This window comes from Aethalodelphis obliquidens, unplaced genomic scaffold (assembly GCF_003676395.1).
Source record: "Aethalodelphis obliquidens isolate GAN/ISIS:26980383/991018 unplaced genomic scaffold, ASM367639v1 scaffold12, whole genome shotgun sequence".
In the NCBI taxonomy this organism is placed as follows: Eukaryota; Metazoa; Chordata; class Mammalia; order Artiodactyla; family Delphinidae; genus Aethalodelphis; species Aethalodelphis obliquidens.
In genome coordinates this window covers 42,682,651-42,703,693 of record NW_020837956.1, presented here as the reverse complement: position 1 = coordinate 42,703,693, position 21,043 = coordinate 42,682,651, and the positions used below count along the sequence as shown (strand labels likewise).

Below are 21,043 nucleotides of genomic sequence, written 5' to 3'. Positions count from 1 at the left end.
AAAATCATAAGAGACTTCTCTGAACAATACTATGCCAACAAATTAGACAACTTAGAAGAAATGGATAAATTCCTAGAACATAAAATCTAAAAAGACTGAATCATGAAGAAATACTGAAAGTCTAAACAGACCTATTACTAGTAAGGTGATTGAATCAGTAATCAAAAATCTCTCAGCAAACAAAAGTCCAGGACCAGATTGCTTCACTGGTGAATTCTACCAAACATTTAAAGAAGAATTAATACCAGTCCTTCTGAAACTCTTCCAAAAAATTGAAGAGGAGGGAAGAATTCCAAACATATTTTACAAGGCAAGCAGTACCCTAATACCAAAACCAGACAAATATGCCACAAAAAGGAAGTTACAGGCCAATATCCCTGATAAACATAGATACAAAGATTCTCAACAAAATATTAGGAAACCCAATTCAACAATATATTAAAAGGATCTTATGCTATAATCAAGTGAGACTTATTCTGAGAATGCAAGGATGGTTCAGTATCTCCAAATCAATCAACATGATGTACCACATTAACAAATAAAGGATTAAATCATATGAGTATCTTAATACAATAGATGCAGAAAAATCATTAGACAAAATTCGAAATCTTTTCATGATCAAAAAAAAAACCACTCAGGCGTACTTCCCTGGTGGCACAGTGGTTAAGAATCCGCCTGCCAATGCAGGAGACATGGGTTCGAGCCCTGGTCCGGGAAGAACGCACATGCTGCGGAGCAGCCAAGCCCATGCGCCACAACTACTGAGCCTGCGCTCTAGAGCCCATGTGCCACAACTACTGAGCCCACGTGCCACAACTACTGAAGCCTGCTCTTCTAGAGCCTGTGCTCTGCAACAAGAGAAGCCACAGCAATGAGAAATCTGCACACCACAATGAAGAGTAGCCCATGCTCACTGCAACCAGAGAAAGCCTGCATGTAGCAATGAAGACCAAACGCAGCCCCCTCCCCAAAATTAATTAATTAATTTAAAAACTCAGCAAATTGTATATAGAGGGAACGTACCTCAATATAATAAAGGCCATAAATGACAACTGCACAGCTAACATTGTACTCAATGGTGAAAAGCTTAAGGCTTTTCCTCTAAGGTCAGGAACAAGAAAAGGCTGCCCGCTCTCACCTCTCCTATTCAACATAGTACTAGAAGTCCTAGCCAGAACAATTAGGCAAGAAAAAGAAATGAAAGGCATCCAAAGTGGAAAGAAGGAAGTAAAATTGTCTTTATTTGCAGATGACCTGGTACTATATTGAGAAAACCTTAGCGACTCCACTAAAAGACTCTTGAGTACTAATAAACAAATTCCGTGAATTTGCAGGATGGAAAATCTATTACAAAAATCAGTTGTATTCCTGTACACAATAATGAACTATCAGAAAGAGAAACTATGAAAATAATCCAATTTATAATTGCATAAAAAAGAAAAAATACCTTGGAATAAATTTAACCAAGGACATGAATGATCTGTACCCTGAAAACTTTTAGACGTTAATGAAGGAAATTGAAGAAGACACAAATAAATGGAAAGATATTCCATGCTCATGGATTGGAAGAATAAACCTATTGTTAAAATGTCCGTACTAACCAAAGCAATCTACAGATTCAGTGGGATACCCATCAAAATTCCAATGGCATTTTTTTACAAAAAAAAAAAACAGTACAAACAATCCTAAAATGTATACGCAACTGCAAAAGGTCAAAAATACCTAGAACAATCTTGAGAAAGAGAAACAAAGCTGGAGGCATCACACTTCCTGATTTCATACTAAATTTTGAAGATATAATAATCAAAACAGTATGATATTGGCATAAAAAAGGCACATAGATCAATGGAACAGAATAGAGAACCATGAAATAAACTCACACCTATATGGGCAATTAATTTATGACAAAGGAGTCGGAATATATAGCGGGGAAAAGGATAGTCTCATAAATGAAAGGTGTTGGGAAAACTTGATGGCCACATGCAAAGGAATGAAACTAAGCCCCTGTCTTACACCACTGACAGAAATTAACTCAAAATGAATGAAAGACTTGAACATAAGACCTGAAACCATAAAACTCCTAGAAGAAAACATAAATGGTAAGCTCCTTGACATTGGTCTTGGCAATGATTTTTTAAAAATTTAACCCCCAAGGGCTTCCCTGGTGGCGCAGTGGCTGGGAGTCCGCCTGCCGATGCAGGGAACACGGGTTCGTGCCCCGGTCCGGGAAGATCCCACATGCCGCGGAGCGGCTGGGCCCGTGAGCCATGGCCGCTGAGCCTGCTCGTCCGGGGACTGTGTTCCGCAACGGGAGAGGACACAACAGTGAGAGGCCCGTGTAGCGCCAAAAAAAAAAAAAAAATTTAACCCCCAAAACAAAGGCAACAAAAGCAGAAATAGACAAGTGGGGCTACGTCAAACTAAAGAGCCTCTGCACAGTAAAGGAAATCATCAGCATAATGAAAATGGAGAAAATATGTGCAAATCGTGTACCTTACCAGAAGTGAATATCCAAAATATATAGAAAGAATACATACATACGCAAAAAGCAAGCGACTTAAATCAAAATTGGGCAGCGGGACTGAATAGATACTTCTCCAGAGAAGGCATACAGATGGTCGATAGGCACATGGAAAGATGCTCAATGTCACTGATCGTCAGAGAAGTGCAAATCAAAGCCACAGTGAGATACCACCTCACGGTGTCAGAATGGCTATCATCAGAATGGCAAGAAGTAACAAGTGTCATCTGGGGGCCTGGGAGCAGATGGCAGTGTCTCCAGGTGGTCTCAGGTTTCTGTAACGTTTGTGATTTCCCCTGCATCACACTTCTAGTCCCATGGGGTGGTGTTTGGGCAACTGTTTGTGTTCCAGCTGAGGGCAGTTTTGCTGGGGAAAGATTTACTAGCAGTTCTTAGTGCGTTTGGATTTCCTCTTGTGTATGCCTTACTTTTGTATTCTTTTTCTTAAAGAATCCCCCCTTCACATTTTATCGTCTTTGGGCTTTATGAAAACTGCGTCGGCTCCAGGGTTCAGGGTACTGGTCATGGGGGAGATGGGGGCCAACCGTGCCCACGTGGGAAGACAGGAGGATGCAGAGGGATGCAGCGGCGATGTTCTAATTTGTGAGTCCCCTGGGAGCTTCAGGGGGCTTCGTTTTAGTTTTACGTTTCATAACTTCCTCTATGACTTGTGTACATAAGAATATATGTATTACACTCTGTATATATCAAATACAACAAAAATTTTAATGTAGCAGATTGAAGGAGAAAAGCTGCTAGAAAGACATTTAAATAAATAATGTGGAATCATCTTAAAATTTGAGAAGGGTTGTTTGGAGGAAGACAGTGAATAGCTACCTTACCTCCAAGGAATTTAGGCAAAAATAGCACAGTTATATACAAACAGTAGGTCTGTTACAGACCACGAATGGGCCAGCGAGGCAGAAGGACTGGTCTCCCACAAGGTACTGAGTCAGAACTGGTGGCCGGTGTGTAGAGGTTCAGCAAAGTTCAGGCGAAGATGACTCCACTGGTCCTGACCTGGGGGCTCGGCAGAGGGCGTTGCAAAGTGGTCCCCACAAAAGCTGGCCTTGTGGTTGTGTTTTCTGTGGGGATGACTGACGAGGCCTGACGAGTGCAGTGCAGCAGCGTTTCTGGAAAGCGTCTGGCAGCAGGTGCTAACACCGCTGTGGATCCTAACACCTCAGACATAGCAGTTCCACACCCAGGAATGGATGACAAGCCGTGTTTCAGAGCACATTCAATATGTGCTTAAGAAAAAGTGACTTCAATCTGGCTTCTCAATAATGGGGAAATAATTCGTTATATGGGGATAGATTCACGCGATGAGATTTTTCAGTGTTTTAAAATGAATTTTACCAAGATTGTTTAGTGACTGGAAAACACATCATGTTAATTTTCAAAAGTGTATATAGTGAGGAACACAATAATTTACAAAGGCATTGGGAAATAAATGATATGTGTCAAGTGCTGAAATGACTATCTATAGAAGGAAAGAATGTGGGTCACCTTAATGTTCTTCCTTATATATATAGATCTATTTACTAATAATAGTATTAACAACAACAATTTACATAGTAGTTATTACATAGCAGGAGTCTTTCTAAATATTATGTATCTGTCATGATCACCTTTTTTGTGTGGGAGAAGGTAGAACTCTGAGGCACAAGAATGTAACTCATTTACCAAGGGGACACAGCTAGTGCCTGATGGTATAGGAAGGGGACGCAGCTAGTGCCTGCTAGTCTAGGAAGGAAACACAGCTAGTGCATGCTAGCACACAGGAGGGAAACAGATCGTGCCTGCTAGTACATAGGAAGGGAACACAGCTAGTGCATGCTAGTGCACACCAAGGGAACACACCAACAGAACACAGCTAGTGCATGCTAGTGCACACCAGCAGAACACAGCTAGTGCATGCTAGTGCACACCAGCAGAACACAGCTAGTGCATGCTAGTGCACACCAAGGAAACAGCTGGTGCATACGCAAGTCAGAATTGGAACTCCATGATCTGGTCCTGGAGCCCTGCTCGAACCTGATGGAACGGCTCAAGTAACTATTACTGAAATGCATGTGTTTTTCTTCCATTATCAATTATCAATTCACGAGATGTTGATTTTTCTCTCTTGTAACTCAGAAGTCATTTTTCTCTCGTATAATTTCTGTGCCATCTTTTTCACATGAACCAAGTCTGTTCCTAATAATCTTGACACAGGAAATGGGCACCTTTGCTTGCATTGGTGCCTCAGCTCTGCGGGTCGTAGGATTCCAGTAGGGCATCGTTCCACCTCTGAAGCCCCCCAGCGTGTTTAATAATATCATGTTTTTCTAAACATTTGCACACTCCTCTGACTTTCATCCGCGTTTCATTGACCTGTATCTTAAGTAGATTCTGGTAGCTCTAAATCTTCGCTTGGCTTCCAAATCGGCCTGATTTACCACCACTCAGTGAAGAGTTTAAGAACCAGGCCCTATTTTCACTCCATCATTCGTGTTTCTTAAGATACTTTTAATCTTATCATAATAATGATTTCAATTTGAAGAATATAACAGTAACCTGTTGTCAGATACATTCATTTGCTTTTAAATTATTGTATTGCTGTAATATTTAAAAATTTATATGACTTAAATACTTTAGATACTTGCTGTCTTCACAAAATTAATGAATTAATTTCATTAAGATAAGAAGCCAAGCATTTCCACTCAAAATATGTCAAATTCAAATAGAAAAATTATTTACATATTTCTATGGCATGCTGAGACCATATAGTACAGCACAGCTGTTTCATTCCTGAGATATATGTCTTAAATTTGCTGCAGAAAAATATTTTAGAATGAACCTTCTCTCTCAATAATAATTAATATTTGATGGTTAATTGAGCCTTTAAGAGCTGCCCTTTGGAAAGAAAACAAAACTTATTTTAGTGGGAAACACACTTGATTAAAAGTTGACAGATATGACACTTCTGTAGAATATGTGAACATAGTTTGTGCAAAGCTGCCTGCGTTTGCTTAAATTACTTTCCTGAGATGCACTTGTCATTGATCCCCGTAACCTTGGTGACCTGTTGATAGGTCGCCTCCCAAAAAAACCCCAGCACACCTGCTGCGCTGGGTTTCCAGTGGCGTCTTGTCCATGCGCACCTGCTCTGTCCAGGGCTTCATGCAGGACAGTCCGACTGTCCAGGAAGGGCCGGGCCCCTGACAGATTCAGGTGCAGCTTGACAGGAGGCATTTTCAAAGAAAATTAGAGCTGGAAATGCCATAAAAGCTGAAGCTCTGTTACAAAAATATTTTAGTTCTGGGTCTGTTTTAGAAAGAATTGGGGACTTCCCTGGTGGTCCAGTGGCTAAGACTGCGCTCCCAATGCAGGGGGCCCGGGTTCGATCCCTGGTCAGGGAACGAGATCCCACAAGCTGCAACTAAGACCCGGCGTGGCCAAATAAATAAATAAATATATTTAAAAAAAAAAACAGTTATTTCCCAAAAAATAAAATAAAATAAAAGAATTGGGCAGAAGAGGATGCCCCTGAAGCCTCCACAGGGGCCCAAGGCACTTGTCTTCCGTCTCCGAGCGAAATTACCACCATCAGGAGGTGGCCGGTGAGAAGCCAACATAGAAAGCGTTCAGGACTGACGCCCAGCAAAGCGTATTAAGGCCGCTTTATCGGGGCCGCTGCCCGGCTGCCACCGGCCTCACGGCTTCCGTGGGACAGAGCGAGATTGTGCACTTCCTCCTTAGGAGCTTGGTGGCCCCCCCGAAGCTCTTCCCTGATACCAAGTCCCCCCACTTGCTGGGCCCGAGGTGCCCTCGCTCTGCTGCCCCCGCAGCTGCCGCCCTTAGGCCTCTGGTCTCAGTGGGTCATCCACCAGGCTGTTCCGGACGCTGGGGACACGGCCGGCCTGTCCCAGCGCCCCAGGGCCCAGCTCACGGGAGGAGGGAGCAGGGCCAGTGCTCCCCGGGACCCTCCCTCCCCAGCTCCCCACCGGTGGTCCTCAGGTGATGCCTCTGACTGCCGGTGTGGACGGCCAGCTTGGGTCCGGCCGCGGCCCGGGTCAGCCAGCCCTCTCCGGGCACCCCAGCATCAGCCGGCGACACCTGCACATCCAGTTGGCGACACTGCTGACAGCCCAGGCTCCCGGCCCGAGGCCCTGTGGGACAGCCTGCTTACGAGAGTTCCTCCCTGGAGATTTTCAGTGAGAACCCCTGTGTCCTAATGTGTGAAAGACTGTTTCCCCAGCAGAGCGAGTGACTGGCCGGGGAGGTGGATTCGTAGCCTCTGGGACGCTTGGGAAGTACACCCTGTGCTGGCCGCCTGGCCTGCGTGGACCCTGGGTTCTGCGCGGCCAGGCGGCTCCCCAGGAAAGGCCAGGGTGTGTCCCTGATGCTGACCCTGAGAGCAGCGGCACAGTGAGGCCGCCCAGGCGCGGTGGAGGGCCGTCCCTTCCTCACTGACTCCAGAGCCTCTTGGAAAGTGACGAGAAGACAGACAAGGGGCGGGGGCAGGCAGGGAGGCTGCGTCCCCAGGCCCGGGCCTCCTTTCCTGTCCCGCCTCACGCGTCACCCTGCAGCCCCTGGGAGCAGACCAGGCCCCAGGGCTGGAAGGTGGGTCTCGTCCCTCTGATGTCACCAGTATGGTCCCTCCACTCCCCACCTGCCTCAGAGATGGATGTTTCATTGTTGCAGTGATGGAAAGACAGAAACGTGTAGGAGGCCTGTCAGGGTGATGCGCTAGGTGTCTCTTCCTGCAGCGTTGCTTATCTCTCCTGAAGAAATGTCTTCGTAACAAAGTCACCTCCGGCACTGGGAGCTGTGAATACACTGCCACTCTGAGGGTCGTCGGGAGACACTTGACCGCACAGGAGAGCATCACTCAGCACGTAAGAGGAGGTGACTGTTTACGTGGATCCCTTACCCCACGCGGCATAAGAACAGGAGCCTATCGTCTTCTCAAGCTTCTAGATATTTAACAGAAACGTAAAGGGAACACTAGCGTGGACACCCTGCAGCTCTGGCTGGCGTCTGTGACGTTAGAGAGAAGAGCTCAGGTTAGACCAAGTTCAACAGCCATGGGGGTAGACCAAGTTCAACAGCCATGGGGGGTGAGTAACTCAGAGAACTAACTGTACCCTGAGGATCCAGAGTTTTCTTCTTGGGCAAAATATTCCAAGTATGTCTCATCCAGGAGACATTTCTTGAGTGTGTAAATAGGACAGTTTTATTGGTAAATTTACAGATTTAAATTCAGAGAACTCAAAGCACAGAGTAGTGAATGCTCTCTAAATGAGTCCTTCCTCCAAGCCGGGCTCCGGGCGCGTGTGCCGATGGACGCCAGACTGGACCAGCCGGAGGCCGACCCGCCCGGGCCCCTAGGGCTCGAGCCGCACCAGGGGCTTTTGAAATACTTTTGGCAGAGATGATCACGTCCTGACAGACGCTTTGGTCCCCTGTGATTTGGGTTCTGCGACAGTGTTTCAGGCCGTGGGACCGTCACACCCATGAGGACCTGGCTCAGATACAGTGACCATCTCAGTGCAAACCAGGGATGAGGTTCTGGTGGAAGAAAGTCTTCTCTGCACGAAACTCACCGGCTTCATCTCATGGACCTGCGGCTGCCTTCACTGCACAGCAAACACGGACACAAACCCAGACCGTTCCCAGGAGACTGGCATGTGGATTTAAAATGGTTAAATCTGTGGTTTTGTGGAATGTATGTATTTTAAAACGCCTGTAAAATATTGACCAATAATTTATTTAATTTAGAAAATTATAAGAATTCTGGACTAAAAGTCAAATTTTGTAGGAATCCTGGGTCCCTTCACTGAGCCTGTTTTAACCCTCGTTGATTTTCATGTAAAAAGGGGCTAGATACACTTTTACTGCTGCCTTACAGGCTGTTATATTAAATATTTGTTTGTTTTGTGTTCAAAGGCTAAGACCCCAGGCTGCACCTGGGACCAAGCCCCGCCGAGCCCCAAGTGCCCTTCTTCCTGGGGGGGCGGCCGGGGGTTGCGGTCCTCAGGCCGAGCAGGGCTGTGGCGGGAGTGCGGCTCGGGGCCGGGACGGGCAGGCTATGGGGCAGCAGCAGGTGGCTTAGAAGGTAAGGAACGGGGCCTGGACTGTCACACACACCAGAGATGAAAGCACGAGGAGGGTGATTTCTGGAGTAAAAATTACCGCGGGGAAGTCATGACAGAGCGCTGAAGGAGAAATTACAGTGGAGACACAGCGTGACCACCAACTCTTTCCCCGGAATGAGCGCAAGGCCCGCCGTATGTCAGCGTGATTACAGTTTTTAAAAATAAGAAATACAGAAGCATCGCCTGTGAATACTGTTCCAAAGGGGCCATCCTACTGCGGTCAGAATAATCCACCATAGAAATGTTATGCTCTCATCCCAAATTAGATACTGACAGTAAAATTAATTATATAATTATAAAAAAAACTTCCCGTAAAGAAAAACTGTTCTCTTAAGAATATGCTGGGAAACTCTGAGCTAACTGCTCAGTCTATTGCATCTGCCTTTCTGTCCTAAATCTCTGAGTCCTGAAAAAATAGTATTTCATGTTTTTTTGTTTTTGACAGTTCAGGTTTAAAATTCCAATCTAGTATCTGGGCCAACATCCAAAATGCAGTGTGACTGTTTCATATCCAATTTTAGGTCTTTCTAGTTGGGGAAAAAAATAATCTGTTTTCTCAGATGATGTTGGATTTTTTTTTTCAATTTTTTAAAAAGTATAGATTTGGTGCATCTTGTTTCCCCCCAAAAAAGAAGTGTTTATAAAAGTCCTATATAAATAATTTTGTTCTAATCAATTGCACTTTTGAAAACACTAACTTTATGATATATGGTCAATAATGTAGTAAGGCAGGGAGCATTTTCAGAATGTGTCTGTTTGGGGGACGGTGACGGAGAGTAAATTCGGATGCATCTACCAAAGACAAGGTGGGGCTGCGTATCGATGTTGAGGTCACTCCCTGCAGTTTCCGTAGTCGAGCTCCGATTCCAGCTCACACAATGAAGAACCAAGTTCCGAGGCATTTACTCGGTGCGGACGCGCTTCCCCCCCAGAGGTTCTGGTCTCTCAGTTCTGAAGTGAATACGTGGACGAGATTATTTGGGAGCAGTTCCTGGTTCTCTCTGCTGTGATCCCCTTTATCGATGTTACCACATCGCTAGGTGATTTCTGTTCCCCTGGTTCTTCTTCCTCCAAAAGATACTAAAGGATCTTATGGGCGCGGAGGACCCTGATAAAGTAAACCAGGTCTAAACGGTAACACCAGCTTCTTTAGTGCAGGAGATCTGGGCCCACAGGAGTAGGGGCAGCGTTGCTCTAAGGCGAAGACGGCCTGGAAGGCTGCCCGCCCATGAACAAGGCTGGTGGGGAGACGCCCCAACTGGGGCTGCCTGATGCCGAGGGGCGGAGCCAGCCTGTCCTGCTGGACTCGTCGTTTTTGAGCAAAGTCCGAGCAGGTGAAGGGGCCTCGGGCATGGGGGTCGCAGCGTCTGGGTGACGTGAGACCCATGGGGGAGGCAGGGTTCATGCTGAAGGGGCAGGCGTGGGGCACAGGACCAAGGACAGAGGGGGAGCTGGAGGGCAGTGGGGGGCTCTGCCCGCTTGTCCCTAAGCAGGCATGTGGGGCAGCCCCGGACTCCTTAGCCCCTGTTTCCCGTGAACCTGGGACCCCGTGTCCCCGTCGGTCCCTGAATCAGGCCTGGCGACTCAGAGCCGGCATGCCACATCCCCTCGGTGTCCGCAGGGCACCGGGAGCTTGGGGACGGCCTGAGCAGGCATCAGCAGCAGCTGTCACAGTCCGATGGGAAGACCCAGGGCTCCAGGAGGCGTCCCCGCCGCACCCCAGGCCCCGCCGGCCTCTGCTGGCTCGTCTGCTCTTCGTCCTGAGACGGACCGACACGAGGACACAGAGGTTCGGCCCTTTGGACGCCAGGTCTCAGGAAGGACAGTCAGTGGACGAAAACTCTTGAGCTGCGCTGGATTTCTCCAGAAGCACAGAATTGACTCTCCCGGGGGAAGGTGAAAAGCAGGCGTGTCCGTGGGTTCCCAGCACTTCTCCGAGGGGCTGGACCCCACTTGGCGGCACAGGGAGTTGCAGTTCATTCCTTGAAGACAGTCAGGGCCTGCAGTCCACCGCACGTTTCCCAGGAAGCGCGGTGTGCGGGGTCGCCGACCGAACTTCTCCCGACTCCGCTAAAATGACTCAAGATGTGGAAACGATAGGGCCGCAGGGAAAACGGACTCGCGGTTCACAGAAGCCAGACCTGCCATGTTCGGGGAGCTGGTGCAGGCGCGGGGCTCGGGCTGCCGTCCACACCCGCGGGCGGCCGGCGTGCTCGGGCCGGAAGGGCAGCAGCCTCTCCACGGGGCCGGTTACTGTTTCACGAGGCAGCAGACCGCAGTTTGCCCTTCCCTCCACGTCACCTGTCACCCTCTCCTCTTTAGAAGCCAAAATGCCCAGAAAATCAAAGAGGGAGAGGGCAGGTGGGGCTGTTACCTGGGCCCCGGAGGGGCCTGGCGGGGCGGCTGTCCCCTCCCCGGGTGTCCTGCCCGCTGCTCACAGACCCCGGCAGCACCCTCAGTGGTCTCACCCTGTGACCGCCTAAGGCCATGAAGTTCACATAACTCTCACAAAGTTAAAGTATTGGGGTAATTGGGACTTTTCACAGAAATCCTTCCTTCTTAGGACTTACTAGATGCTTAGAGATTTCAGATTCCCTCAAGTCCTGAAGTCCTTGCAGGGATAGCTGTCATCTTGGATAGTGTTTTACAGTTCTGGTCACTTCCAACTAAGGCACCCTCACAGGGTTCTGTATCTCTGTTTGCAATACTGAAATACTGTTCTTTGCCATTATTACTGTACCATAGTAGAGTCTTAAATTATGTATGAAATAGGCCCGTCCTCTAGCAAAATCTATAAAGGTAGAAAGTACAGACTGCGACCCACAGGCATGTGTGTCTGCTGGGTAGACACCTTGTTTGAATTGAACGTGACGTGGTAAATATTTAGCTACTTGCTAGTTTTTGAGTCTTTCCCTTAGGTTTAATAATTGTCTTTATTGATCAAAACTTTTAGAAGGGAATAGAGGTCACATTTTTGGGCTTATCGAAAAACAACATCTGGGCATTACAGCATGCTATGTAGAAGGACCTCCTGAGAGCCATGCAGAATAAAGCTGGGGTTTGGAATTTCCTGTCTGCTGTCTGTGTCACTGAAGGCTTCATGTCACATTCTCAACATCTCCTGTGAGCAGTCAATTCATAATGTTTGCACCGTGCTAGGTCAGAATATCCAAAATCCAGACCTTCAGTAATACCACCAAATACCTGCCGTCCATTCTAGTGACTTACTAGTCAATTTCATGGAAATAAGCATTATTATTATTATTTTATTATTATTATTACATGGCTGTGGAACCTAACCTATGAGCCCAACCTGCAAAGTATCAAGCTGGATACAGAGAGCACACGAACAAACACAAATTACATAATACTCCCTTCTCATATGAAGCCATTCTTGATAATCATTTTAACCATCATGTTTTATTCTAAGTATTTTTAAAAATTGCATTTGATACAGGCACACCTCACTTTATTTTGCTTTGCAGATCCTGGGTTGTTTACAAGTTGAAGGTTTGTGGCAACCCCACCCAAGCAAGTCTGTCCGTGCCATTTTTGCAACAGCATTTTCTCACTTCATGTCTTTGTGTCACATTTTGGTAATTCTCTCAATATTGTAGACTTTTTCATTTGTATTATGTTTGTTATGGTCATCTGTGATCGGTGATCCTTGAGGTTACTGCTGTAATTGTGGGGGGCAGGGTCACAAACCTCACCCATATGACAGTGAACTGAATTGATAGATGTTGTGTGTGTGCTGACTGCTCCACCAACCGGCCATCTCCCCATCTCTCCCTCTCCTCGGGCCTCCCTATTCCCTGAGACACAATATTGAAATTAGGCCAATTCATAACCCTAGAGTGGCCCCTAAGTGTTCAAGTGGAAGGAAGAGTCGCATGTCTCTCACTTTAAATGGCTGAACTTAGTGAGGAAGGCATGTCAGAAGAAGCCGAGATAGGCTGAAAGCTTGGCTTCTTGCGCCAAAGAGTTAGGCAAGCTGTGAATGCAAAGGAAAGTTCTTGAAGGAAATTACAAGTGCTACTCTAGTGAACACACAAATGATGAGGAAGTGAAACAGCCTGATTGCTGATACGGAGAAGATGTGAGTGGTCTGGATAGAAGATCAAACCAGCCACAACATTCCCTTAAGCCAAAGCTCAATCCAGAGTAAGGCCCTAACTCTCTTCAATTCTGTGAAGGCTGAGGCAGGTGAGGAAACTGCCAAAGAAAAGTTTGAAGCTAGCAGAGGTTGGTTCACGAGGCTTAAGGAAAGATGCCATGTCTCCATGACATCACAAGTGCAAGGTGAAGCAGCAAGTAAGTTAACCAGAAAATCTAGCTAAGATAATTAATGAAGGTGGCTACACTAAACAACAGGTATTCAATGTAGAGAAACAACCTTCTGTGAGAAGATGCCATCTAGGACTTTCATAGCTGAAGAGGACAAGTCAATGCCTGGCTTCAAAGGACAGGCTGACTCTCGTCAGGGGCTAAAACAGCTGGTGACTTTCAGTTGAAACCAGTGCTCATTTACCATCTGAAAAAGGGCCCTTGAGAATTATGCTAAATCTACTCTGCCTGTGCTCTGTAAATGGAACAAAGCCTGAATGATAGCACATTTGTTTACAGCATGGTTTACTGAATGTTTTAGGTCCACTGGTGAGACTTACTGCTCAGAAAAAAAGATTCCTTTCAACATATTACTGCTCACTGACAATGTACCTGGTCACCCAAGAGCTCTGATGGAGACGAACAGCAGAATTCATGTTGTTTTCAGGCCTGCTAACACCCATCCATTCTGCCCATGGATCAAGGAGTAATTTCAACTTTCAAGTTTTATTATTTAAGAAGTGCATTTCATAAAGCTATAGCTGCCATATACAGTGATTCCTCTGATGGGTAATGTCAACTGAAAACAATCTGGAAAGATTCACCATTCTAGATGCCATTAAGAACATCTGTGATTCCTGGGAAGAGGTCAAAATATCAACAGTAACAGGAGTTTGGAAGAAGTTTCTTCCAAAACTGTTTATAAAATTCTCCCGTTCTGGGGAGAATCCGTGAGCACCCAAAGGATAAGATGAAGATGCACCAAAAAAACCACCCCAGTGTATCTCCTGCAAAAATAAATACCCTGTTACACTGAAAAATAAGGCATTTGTGCTCAGGTGCTGGGCGCTGGCAGTTCCACACAGTGACCCTGGAAAAGAGAGAACATCACAAGTTGAGTACCACCTGGGGACAGTGGAACTCAAACATAGTGCATGGTCCTGCTGCACTGAGAAGCAAAAAGAAGGATGTAGGGCTTCTGAATCAGCTAGAATCTGGGCGACAAGGCACCAGAGAGTCATAACCCGAAGGAGGTGGCAGAGGGGGAGTCAGAAGATTTGGGGTGTTGGGCCCCTCCCTGCCTGAATGTAGGATACCCATGCACAGGGAAATACTATCAGTGCCCACCCAGGAAAGGCTGCTGACGGGTAGGAGCAAAACGAAGATGCTAGAGGTCAAGCAGTAGGGATGAAATTGCATTTCCCCTTTGCCCGGAATGGGGAAGATTTAACGCCCCCGGACATGGCGGCTGAAACCTCAGAAAGGCTACACCTTTGTCACTGTGACCATATTAAACCTGTCTTAACAGAGTCCAAAACCAAGCTTTGAAAACATCTGTAGAGACAACAGAGTTTGGGGCTGATTCCTCTAAGTTACAGAGTTTAGTAAACAGCTTAGATTTTCCAAAAACCCACCTCAACAAAGCTTAAAACTTCCTAATTTTAAGGTGCTTAAATAACTGAACTGCCTGTTGAACAAAAAACAGCTCTTTAGAGGAAGATAATATGATCCATAGTCCCTGCCCTAGGTTACAATGTCCAGTATGCAATCAAAAGTTACTAGTGACGCAAAGAAGCGAGACAAAGTGATATAAAGCTAAGAAAAGCTCAGTCAGTAGAAATAGACCCCACATGATGTTGTATTTAGCCAACAAAGACCTTAACACAATAGTTATCGATACCTTCAAGGCCTTGAGGAAAATATGGTTTTAATGGTTGAATAGATAGGAACTCTGAGTAAAGAAATTGAGATTTCAAAAATGAAACAAATGATAATTGTAGAACTGAAAGTGCAGTAACTAGAATTTTAAGAAAATAAAAAAATCTACCAGATAGGCTTCATATGAATTAAAGATGGCATAAGGCCTGGCGGTAAACTTGGAGACACACCAACAGAAATCTGCCCATCTGAAGAACAGGAAAAAGACTGAAAAGCAAGGGAGCACCAGTGACCTGTGGCATAACTCAAGTGGACCAAGGCTACGTGTACTTGGAGTCCAGAAGGAAAATGGGAACGAAGACAAAGCTGGATGAATACAAAGAAAACTATACGTCAGCAGATCCCAGTCAAACTGTTGAAAGTCAAAGAAGAGAAAATCTAGGTAGAAGCCAGATTTTTATAAAAGACATATTATTTACATAGGAACAGAGAAATGAATGAATATCTATTTAGAATTCTATATCCAGGGGAATATATTCTTCAAAAGTGAGGGGATACAAACGTTTCAAAAGAAATTTAAGCTGAGAGAAAATATCACCAGCAGACCTGCACTACCTGAGATACTAAAAGATGCTCTTCAGGCTGAAAGGACAAGACACCAGATGGAGACTTACACATACAGGAAGAAGTAAAGAGCAGCATAAATGGTAAATAAGTGGGTGTGTGTATAAAATATCTATTTTCCTTATCATAATTTCCTTTAAATATAAATACTTCAGAGGACAAAATGATAAGACAGTAAAATGGAGTTGATAATGTATGTTGAAGTAAAAGATGTAGCAAGAATAGCACAAAGGGTGGGGTCAGGTAAATTGAATTATTCTGCTGTAAAGTTCTTATATTTGTGACATGAGGTGTAGGAACAGTGATGTGTCAGATGGGAATTTTGCAGTGATACAATATAATACATAAGCATTGATAAATTAAGAATATGTATTATGATTCCTACAACTAATGAGAAGATAAAAGAGAATAATGAAAAAAATTGATCAACCCCTTAAAAATAAAAATAGTATGTTCAATAGAGCAGAAAAATCAAGAGGAACAAATAAGAAATAGGAATTAAATAATAATTAAACCTAGTGACATAAGAGTTATAATAAATGTAAATGGACTAAATGTTCCAATTAAAAGGTACAAGTTGTCAGACTGGATTTGATAAAAAGAAAGGCCCAACTCTATGCTTTCTACTGAAATTATAATTTAAACGTAAAGATGCAAATAGGTGGTGATTAAAAGAGTGGAGAACATATATTTTATAAACAGAAACCGAATAATTGTGGCTATATTAATATCTGACAAAGTAGTCTTTAAGGCAATGAGTGTACAAAGAAGAATGTTGCATTATGATTAAAAGACCAATTCATCAGGAAAATGTAATAATCCTGGATGGAGTTTGCACTTAGTAACAGAGCTTCCGAATATAAGAACCAAACCTGGCAGAAATGGCAGAAACAGACAAACTCATAGTCATACTTGGAGATTTTAATACTCTTTGCTCAGAAGTTGATGGGACAAGTAGGCAAAACATCAGTAAGGAGATAGAGGATGTAACCGACCTTCTGAGTCAACTAACTGGCTCACAGCATACTGTGTCCAAAGTCTGTAGAATCAATGTTCCTTTCAAGTGAACATGGAACATTCATCAAGATGGGTCACATGCAAGGCCATGGAAGCCTGTTCAGGGCAGCAAAGGCTTATAGAAAACTCAAGTATTCTGTAATTGGTGAATCCTGTCAAAGAATATGTCCATTTCACAGACACCTTCAGGAAATAGAAGATTTGCTGCATCCCAGCTAACTCTATGAGGCCAGAATAATTTTGCGAGAATCTTTTAAAGGCGTTACGTGTAAAGAATATTACAGACCAACGACCCTCATAAATGTAGATGCAAAAACCTTCAAATATATGAACAAGTCAAAGGAAGAATAATGTGTCATGAGCAAATGAGGTTTATCCGAGGAATGCAAGCTTGGCACCCAGATTTAACTGATAACACAGCACTTTTATTTAGATTGTTCTTAAACTGGGAATGATTCAGAGCTCCTTCAACAGGTGAATGGATAAAGACATGCTGGCAGATGCAGACAGTAGACCACGACTCAGTGATGAAAATGAATAATCTGCTGGAATACGCAGTGATGAGGATCCTCTCACAGCCTCCTGCCGAGAGAAGGAAGCCTCACCCACAAGTATGTCCTGTATGATTCTAGGCATAGAAGCCCTAGAAGACTCAGAGTAATCTATAGTGACGGAAGTCAGACCAGTGGCTGCCTCGTGCAGGACAGAAGTCAGATCAGTGGCTGCCTTGTGCAGGAGGCGCAGGGAACTTTTCTTGGTGGCTGGGGTGGAATTATTCTGTATTCTAATTTAGGGCTTGGTTGCGTGAGGTGGATACATTTGTCAAAACTCATCAAACTGTGCACCTAAATCAGTACATGTCATTATACATAATTGACGCCTCAGTATAGTTCAGTTAAAAATAGAAGAATAAAGTGGAAAGTCCTCAACCATTCAAAGTAGAGATGTGGCAATACCTAAAAAGTTGGCTTCAAATTTCCCAGTTAAACATCAAGTATTGAACGTTGAACATTTTTCCTGAAAAAGATGACTTGAAGACGTATCCCAGCACCCAAGAAATGAGACAGGGGAGGAGTGGAAGATGCACAGGTAGAGCGTTTGAGAACAAGAAGGTCCGCCCTCACTAGTTTGCCACTCGTATTCGTGACGTCAGGGAAAGCGTGATCGTGGCTGTAATGCAGCATCCTTGGCTGTCACTCCTTCAGAATCCTCTGTGGTGCGTAGCCCTCTGCAGGCAGTGAGTTCCATGGGGAGCGTCCCGTCACGCTAGGGATCCCAAAAATCAGGTGAGATGCTGTCCCACGAGGTAGAACCTCCACTGAGCCATCTCAACTCAATCTCCAGCTCAAAGAAACTACGATGTCCTAGAGCAAACGGTCCTGTGGGTTGATGGGTCACATATAAATGTTTTAGAACCAGGACAGCCTTCTTTTCCTCACTCGTCTGACGCCTTTGACTGGTGTCAAATGGAAGGAAACACGACTTGTCCCTCCTCCTCTAAAATCGATGTCTTGGGTGGTGGGTAGCAGTAGATGGTGTCATAAGACCTGACGGCTGGTCTTAAGATCGTACGGCCCTGGGCTGGGCCGCACAATCAGGAGAGCTGACGGGTACAACCCACGGCGTTTCGGTTCAGCTGGGGGGACCACGCCTCGTGATCTCTGCAAGCTCTAAAGCTGATGTACCATTTCGGGCTGAAATTAGAATCATGATCTGCTTCCTGCGGGTGACGAGCTCCCCTCAGACGCGGACTTGCACACACAGGGGAAGCCTGCCCAGACCTTGAGCGGCCCCAGCCTTGACCACAGGTTCTGGAAGGTCTGTCCGGGCACAACTTTCCTGGTGTCCCATCAGGCGCGGGAGCTCCGGGCTCCCGCAGTGCTGGGGCCCACAGTCTGTTTTCCCCCAGACCCCAGGGCTTGCAGCTACAGAGGGCAGGCAGCTACTGTCCTGCAGCCCATGGCAGGAGTCCAGGGATGGAGCAAGCTTGGAGGGGACCCCAGCCAGGCTCCTCCTCCTTTCCCAGGCATCCCCTGAACCCACCATCAAGGAAGCCATGTGAGCATCACAGAAACCCCCACTGGTCCACGGAGACCTGGTGTCCTCCTTCAGCCTCAAGGTTCTCAGGATTATACAAAGTATTTTTCCAGAGGAAACACCGGTCAAATCTGACATGAAACTCTGGGCTTGTCAGAGGCCCCTGAGGTAGAAGCTTTCCAAAGCAGAGGGAACAAAAAGCTTCCTTTAAAAAGTTATAGTCTGTTGCTAAAACGTGCCCTATAGGTTATGAAATGCAACCTGATTTTATAAAGGAAAAAATGGTTTTCCTTAGTGGGGAATCGCTTTTTATCCTACATTTTGAAAAGCCAATTTAAAATGATTTTATTTAATAACCATATCCTTGTGCTCATTTAAATACTGCTCATTATGCACGGAATCCATTATGACACTTTAAGTGGTGGTTTTGCAGAATTATTCTCATAACTCTGACTATTGATGCCTGTTGTCGCTTACAAGTTTGAATCAGTGAGGGCAGCAAACCGCATTCAAAGAAAATGCACGAAACGTTATTCCTGGTGAACTCTGATACCTTAAATGCAGTGTTGTGAATGCAAATAACAGTGATAACACTCAGTGAACACTGATAACTGAAGACACGCCGCAACGTATAATAAATTACAGCGAATTCTTACACGCAGCAGCAGTACATGTAGGCAAACGGGTATCTCAGTAAAGCCAGTGTGAAATCCATAGTAAAGTAATAAGTCTGTAGGCCTTCCAGTGCTGTGTCATGTGTACACCAAAAGCAAATATTCTATCGGACACGAGAACATGATGCAAAAAGATGACAATAAATGAACATTAATAAAATCTAGTTTAATCTTCTAATGTTACAGTACCTTTGCTTTTGAGCTATTGGCCGTGGAATTAATAAATTTAAATAAAGAATGTTATGAGGACAACCCAAACCCAGCCTCTGGTTGCTTGGAATCCAGGCATTGGCAGGGCGCTCCTTCCAAAGGCTCCAGAGGAGGGTCCTTCCTGCCCACTCCCGCTCTTGGTAGCCCCCGCACCGCCCCGGGCATCCTGGTCGTTCGGCCATGTGGCTTCCGTCTCTGCCTCTGCCTTTGCAAGGCCCTGCTCCCTCCTGTCTGGGTTCCCCTGTACCCCTCTGGTAAGGATAGATGCCACAGCGTTGAGGGTGCCCAAATAGTCCAGGTACATACCCTAAATGTAATCACACACGCGGGGACCCCTTGTCCCAATAAGGTACCAGGTCCCGGGATTAGGCCCCGATATGTTTTATCCGGGGGTGGCCTGAGACGGTCAGACACTAGACTCGTCGGGAGTTTGGCCTGGAAGGAATCCTCACCGTAAGAGTGGTTTCAGGTCTTGCTGGAGTCTTAGAGTGGAGGTGAGTCCGCAGCATTCTAGCACCGCGCGTCCCACGCAGCCTTAGCCGTCCCAGTAAGAGCCCGTTTCCAGCGCTCACCATCGCCACCCTGCAGGCCCTGCTTTCCTTAGCGAGGCCCTTCCCCCATATTCCCGACGACCCCTGTCGGGACAGCACAGAAGTGGCCTCCCTGATCTGGGGGCCTTTCCAGCGCTCCCAGGCAGATCCAGCTTTGCCGTCCTAACTAGTGCCCCGGGGACTCACACCTTGCTCTGGCCGCCCGTGCCTGAGCTAGAAGGTGCCGGGAAAACCTGCCCTTGTGGCTGGGAGCCACGGCTGCCGCGAGGATGCTTCCAAGTGACGGAAGCCGGCGTCCCACGAGGCGCGGCCGCGCGTGCCGGGGCTGTCTTCTCCGAGGGGGCGAGACGGGCCAGCATCCGACCCTGTGACTAACTGGGCACGTGCGGCGTCCTGTCTGGTGACCTGGCTGTCTGCGTGGCTTCATTCAGGCGTTCGAGCCTCTTCCTCTTCCCCGCAGGCCCCGCCGAGGAGGGACCGGGCCACCCCTCCCCACGGGCTCCCTCTCTGCTCACCTTGGACAGACAGTGGGGACTTGGCCACTGATGAACAGGCAGGGTCTTGTGACCTAGGCACCCGTTAGCGTGTCGTCAATATTATTATGTACTGAACTCGCTCCGATTTGACCTTCCAGGGAGACGTGGTCGTTCACAGCCTTCCTGGACTCAGAGCCTTCGTCGTGTCCCTCAGGTTCCTTCCAGCTTTAGTCTCTCCCCATCCCCTTCCCTGGGACTTTTCTGTCTTTGGAGCAGTATGCTGTGTGAAAACTAGAGGCAGAAAATCGTTTATGTCGAAATAGAAGAGCCGTTCTTTCTTTCCGGAGCTTTGAGAGAATGATCACGTGCTTTTGCAGCAGCTGAGATGTGTCTCACTTGGGTCTGGGGGACGTGATGTCTGGGCCCGTCGGGGCCTCCCCTGTGTTTGGCGCCTCCACCTGACCCTGTGGCCGCTGACTCTCGTCTGTTTTGCGCAGGCTCCGTCCTCGCCTTCTTCGCCCGTCGCTAATGAGCCAAAATATGAGAAGCGCTGGCTGGACGCCGTGTCCCTCCCTCTGTCCATGGCTCGGGTCTCACGGTGCAGAGCTGGAGCACAAAAAGTAAGGTGCGTGACCGATGTCTGGAGTGGGAAGCGCCGATAAACCCCGAGGTGCGTGTCCTTGTCTCCAGCTGGATTTAGCATTTGCAGAAATAGTCACAATATTAATAAAAGTCAAGCATCATAAGAAAACACTAGTCAGAGCAGGGGCCGATTTGCGGTCAGGAGGGTTCTGTCTAGTGGGGA

At 46.4% G+C, this 21,043-nt stretch overlaps 1 protein-coding gene across 1 annotated transcript in view; it reads left to right on the top strand.

Annotated features, from left to right (window-relative positions):
* SNTG2 (syntrophin gamma 2) overlaps window positions 1–21,043 on the top strand; it is a 198,557-nt gene that overhangs the window by 110,643 nt on the left and 66,871 nt on the right. The window contains exon 9 of the mRNA XM_027113931.1: window positions 20,736–20,863. Coding sequence (XP_026969732.1) covers window positions 20,736–20,863 — 128 coding nt within the window. The remainder of the gene's footprint in view (window positions 1–20,735; window positions 20,864–21,043) is intronic.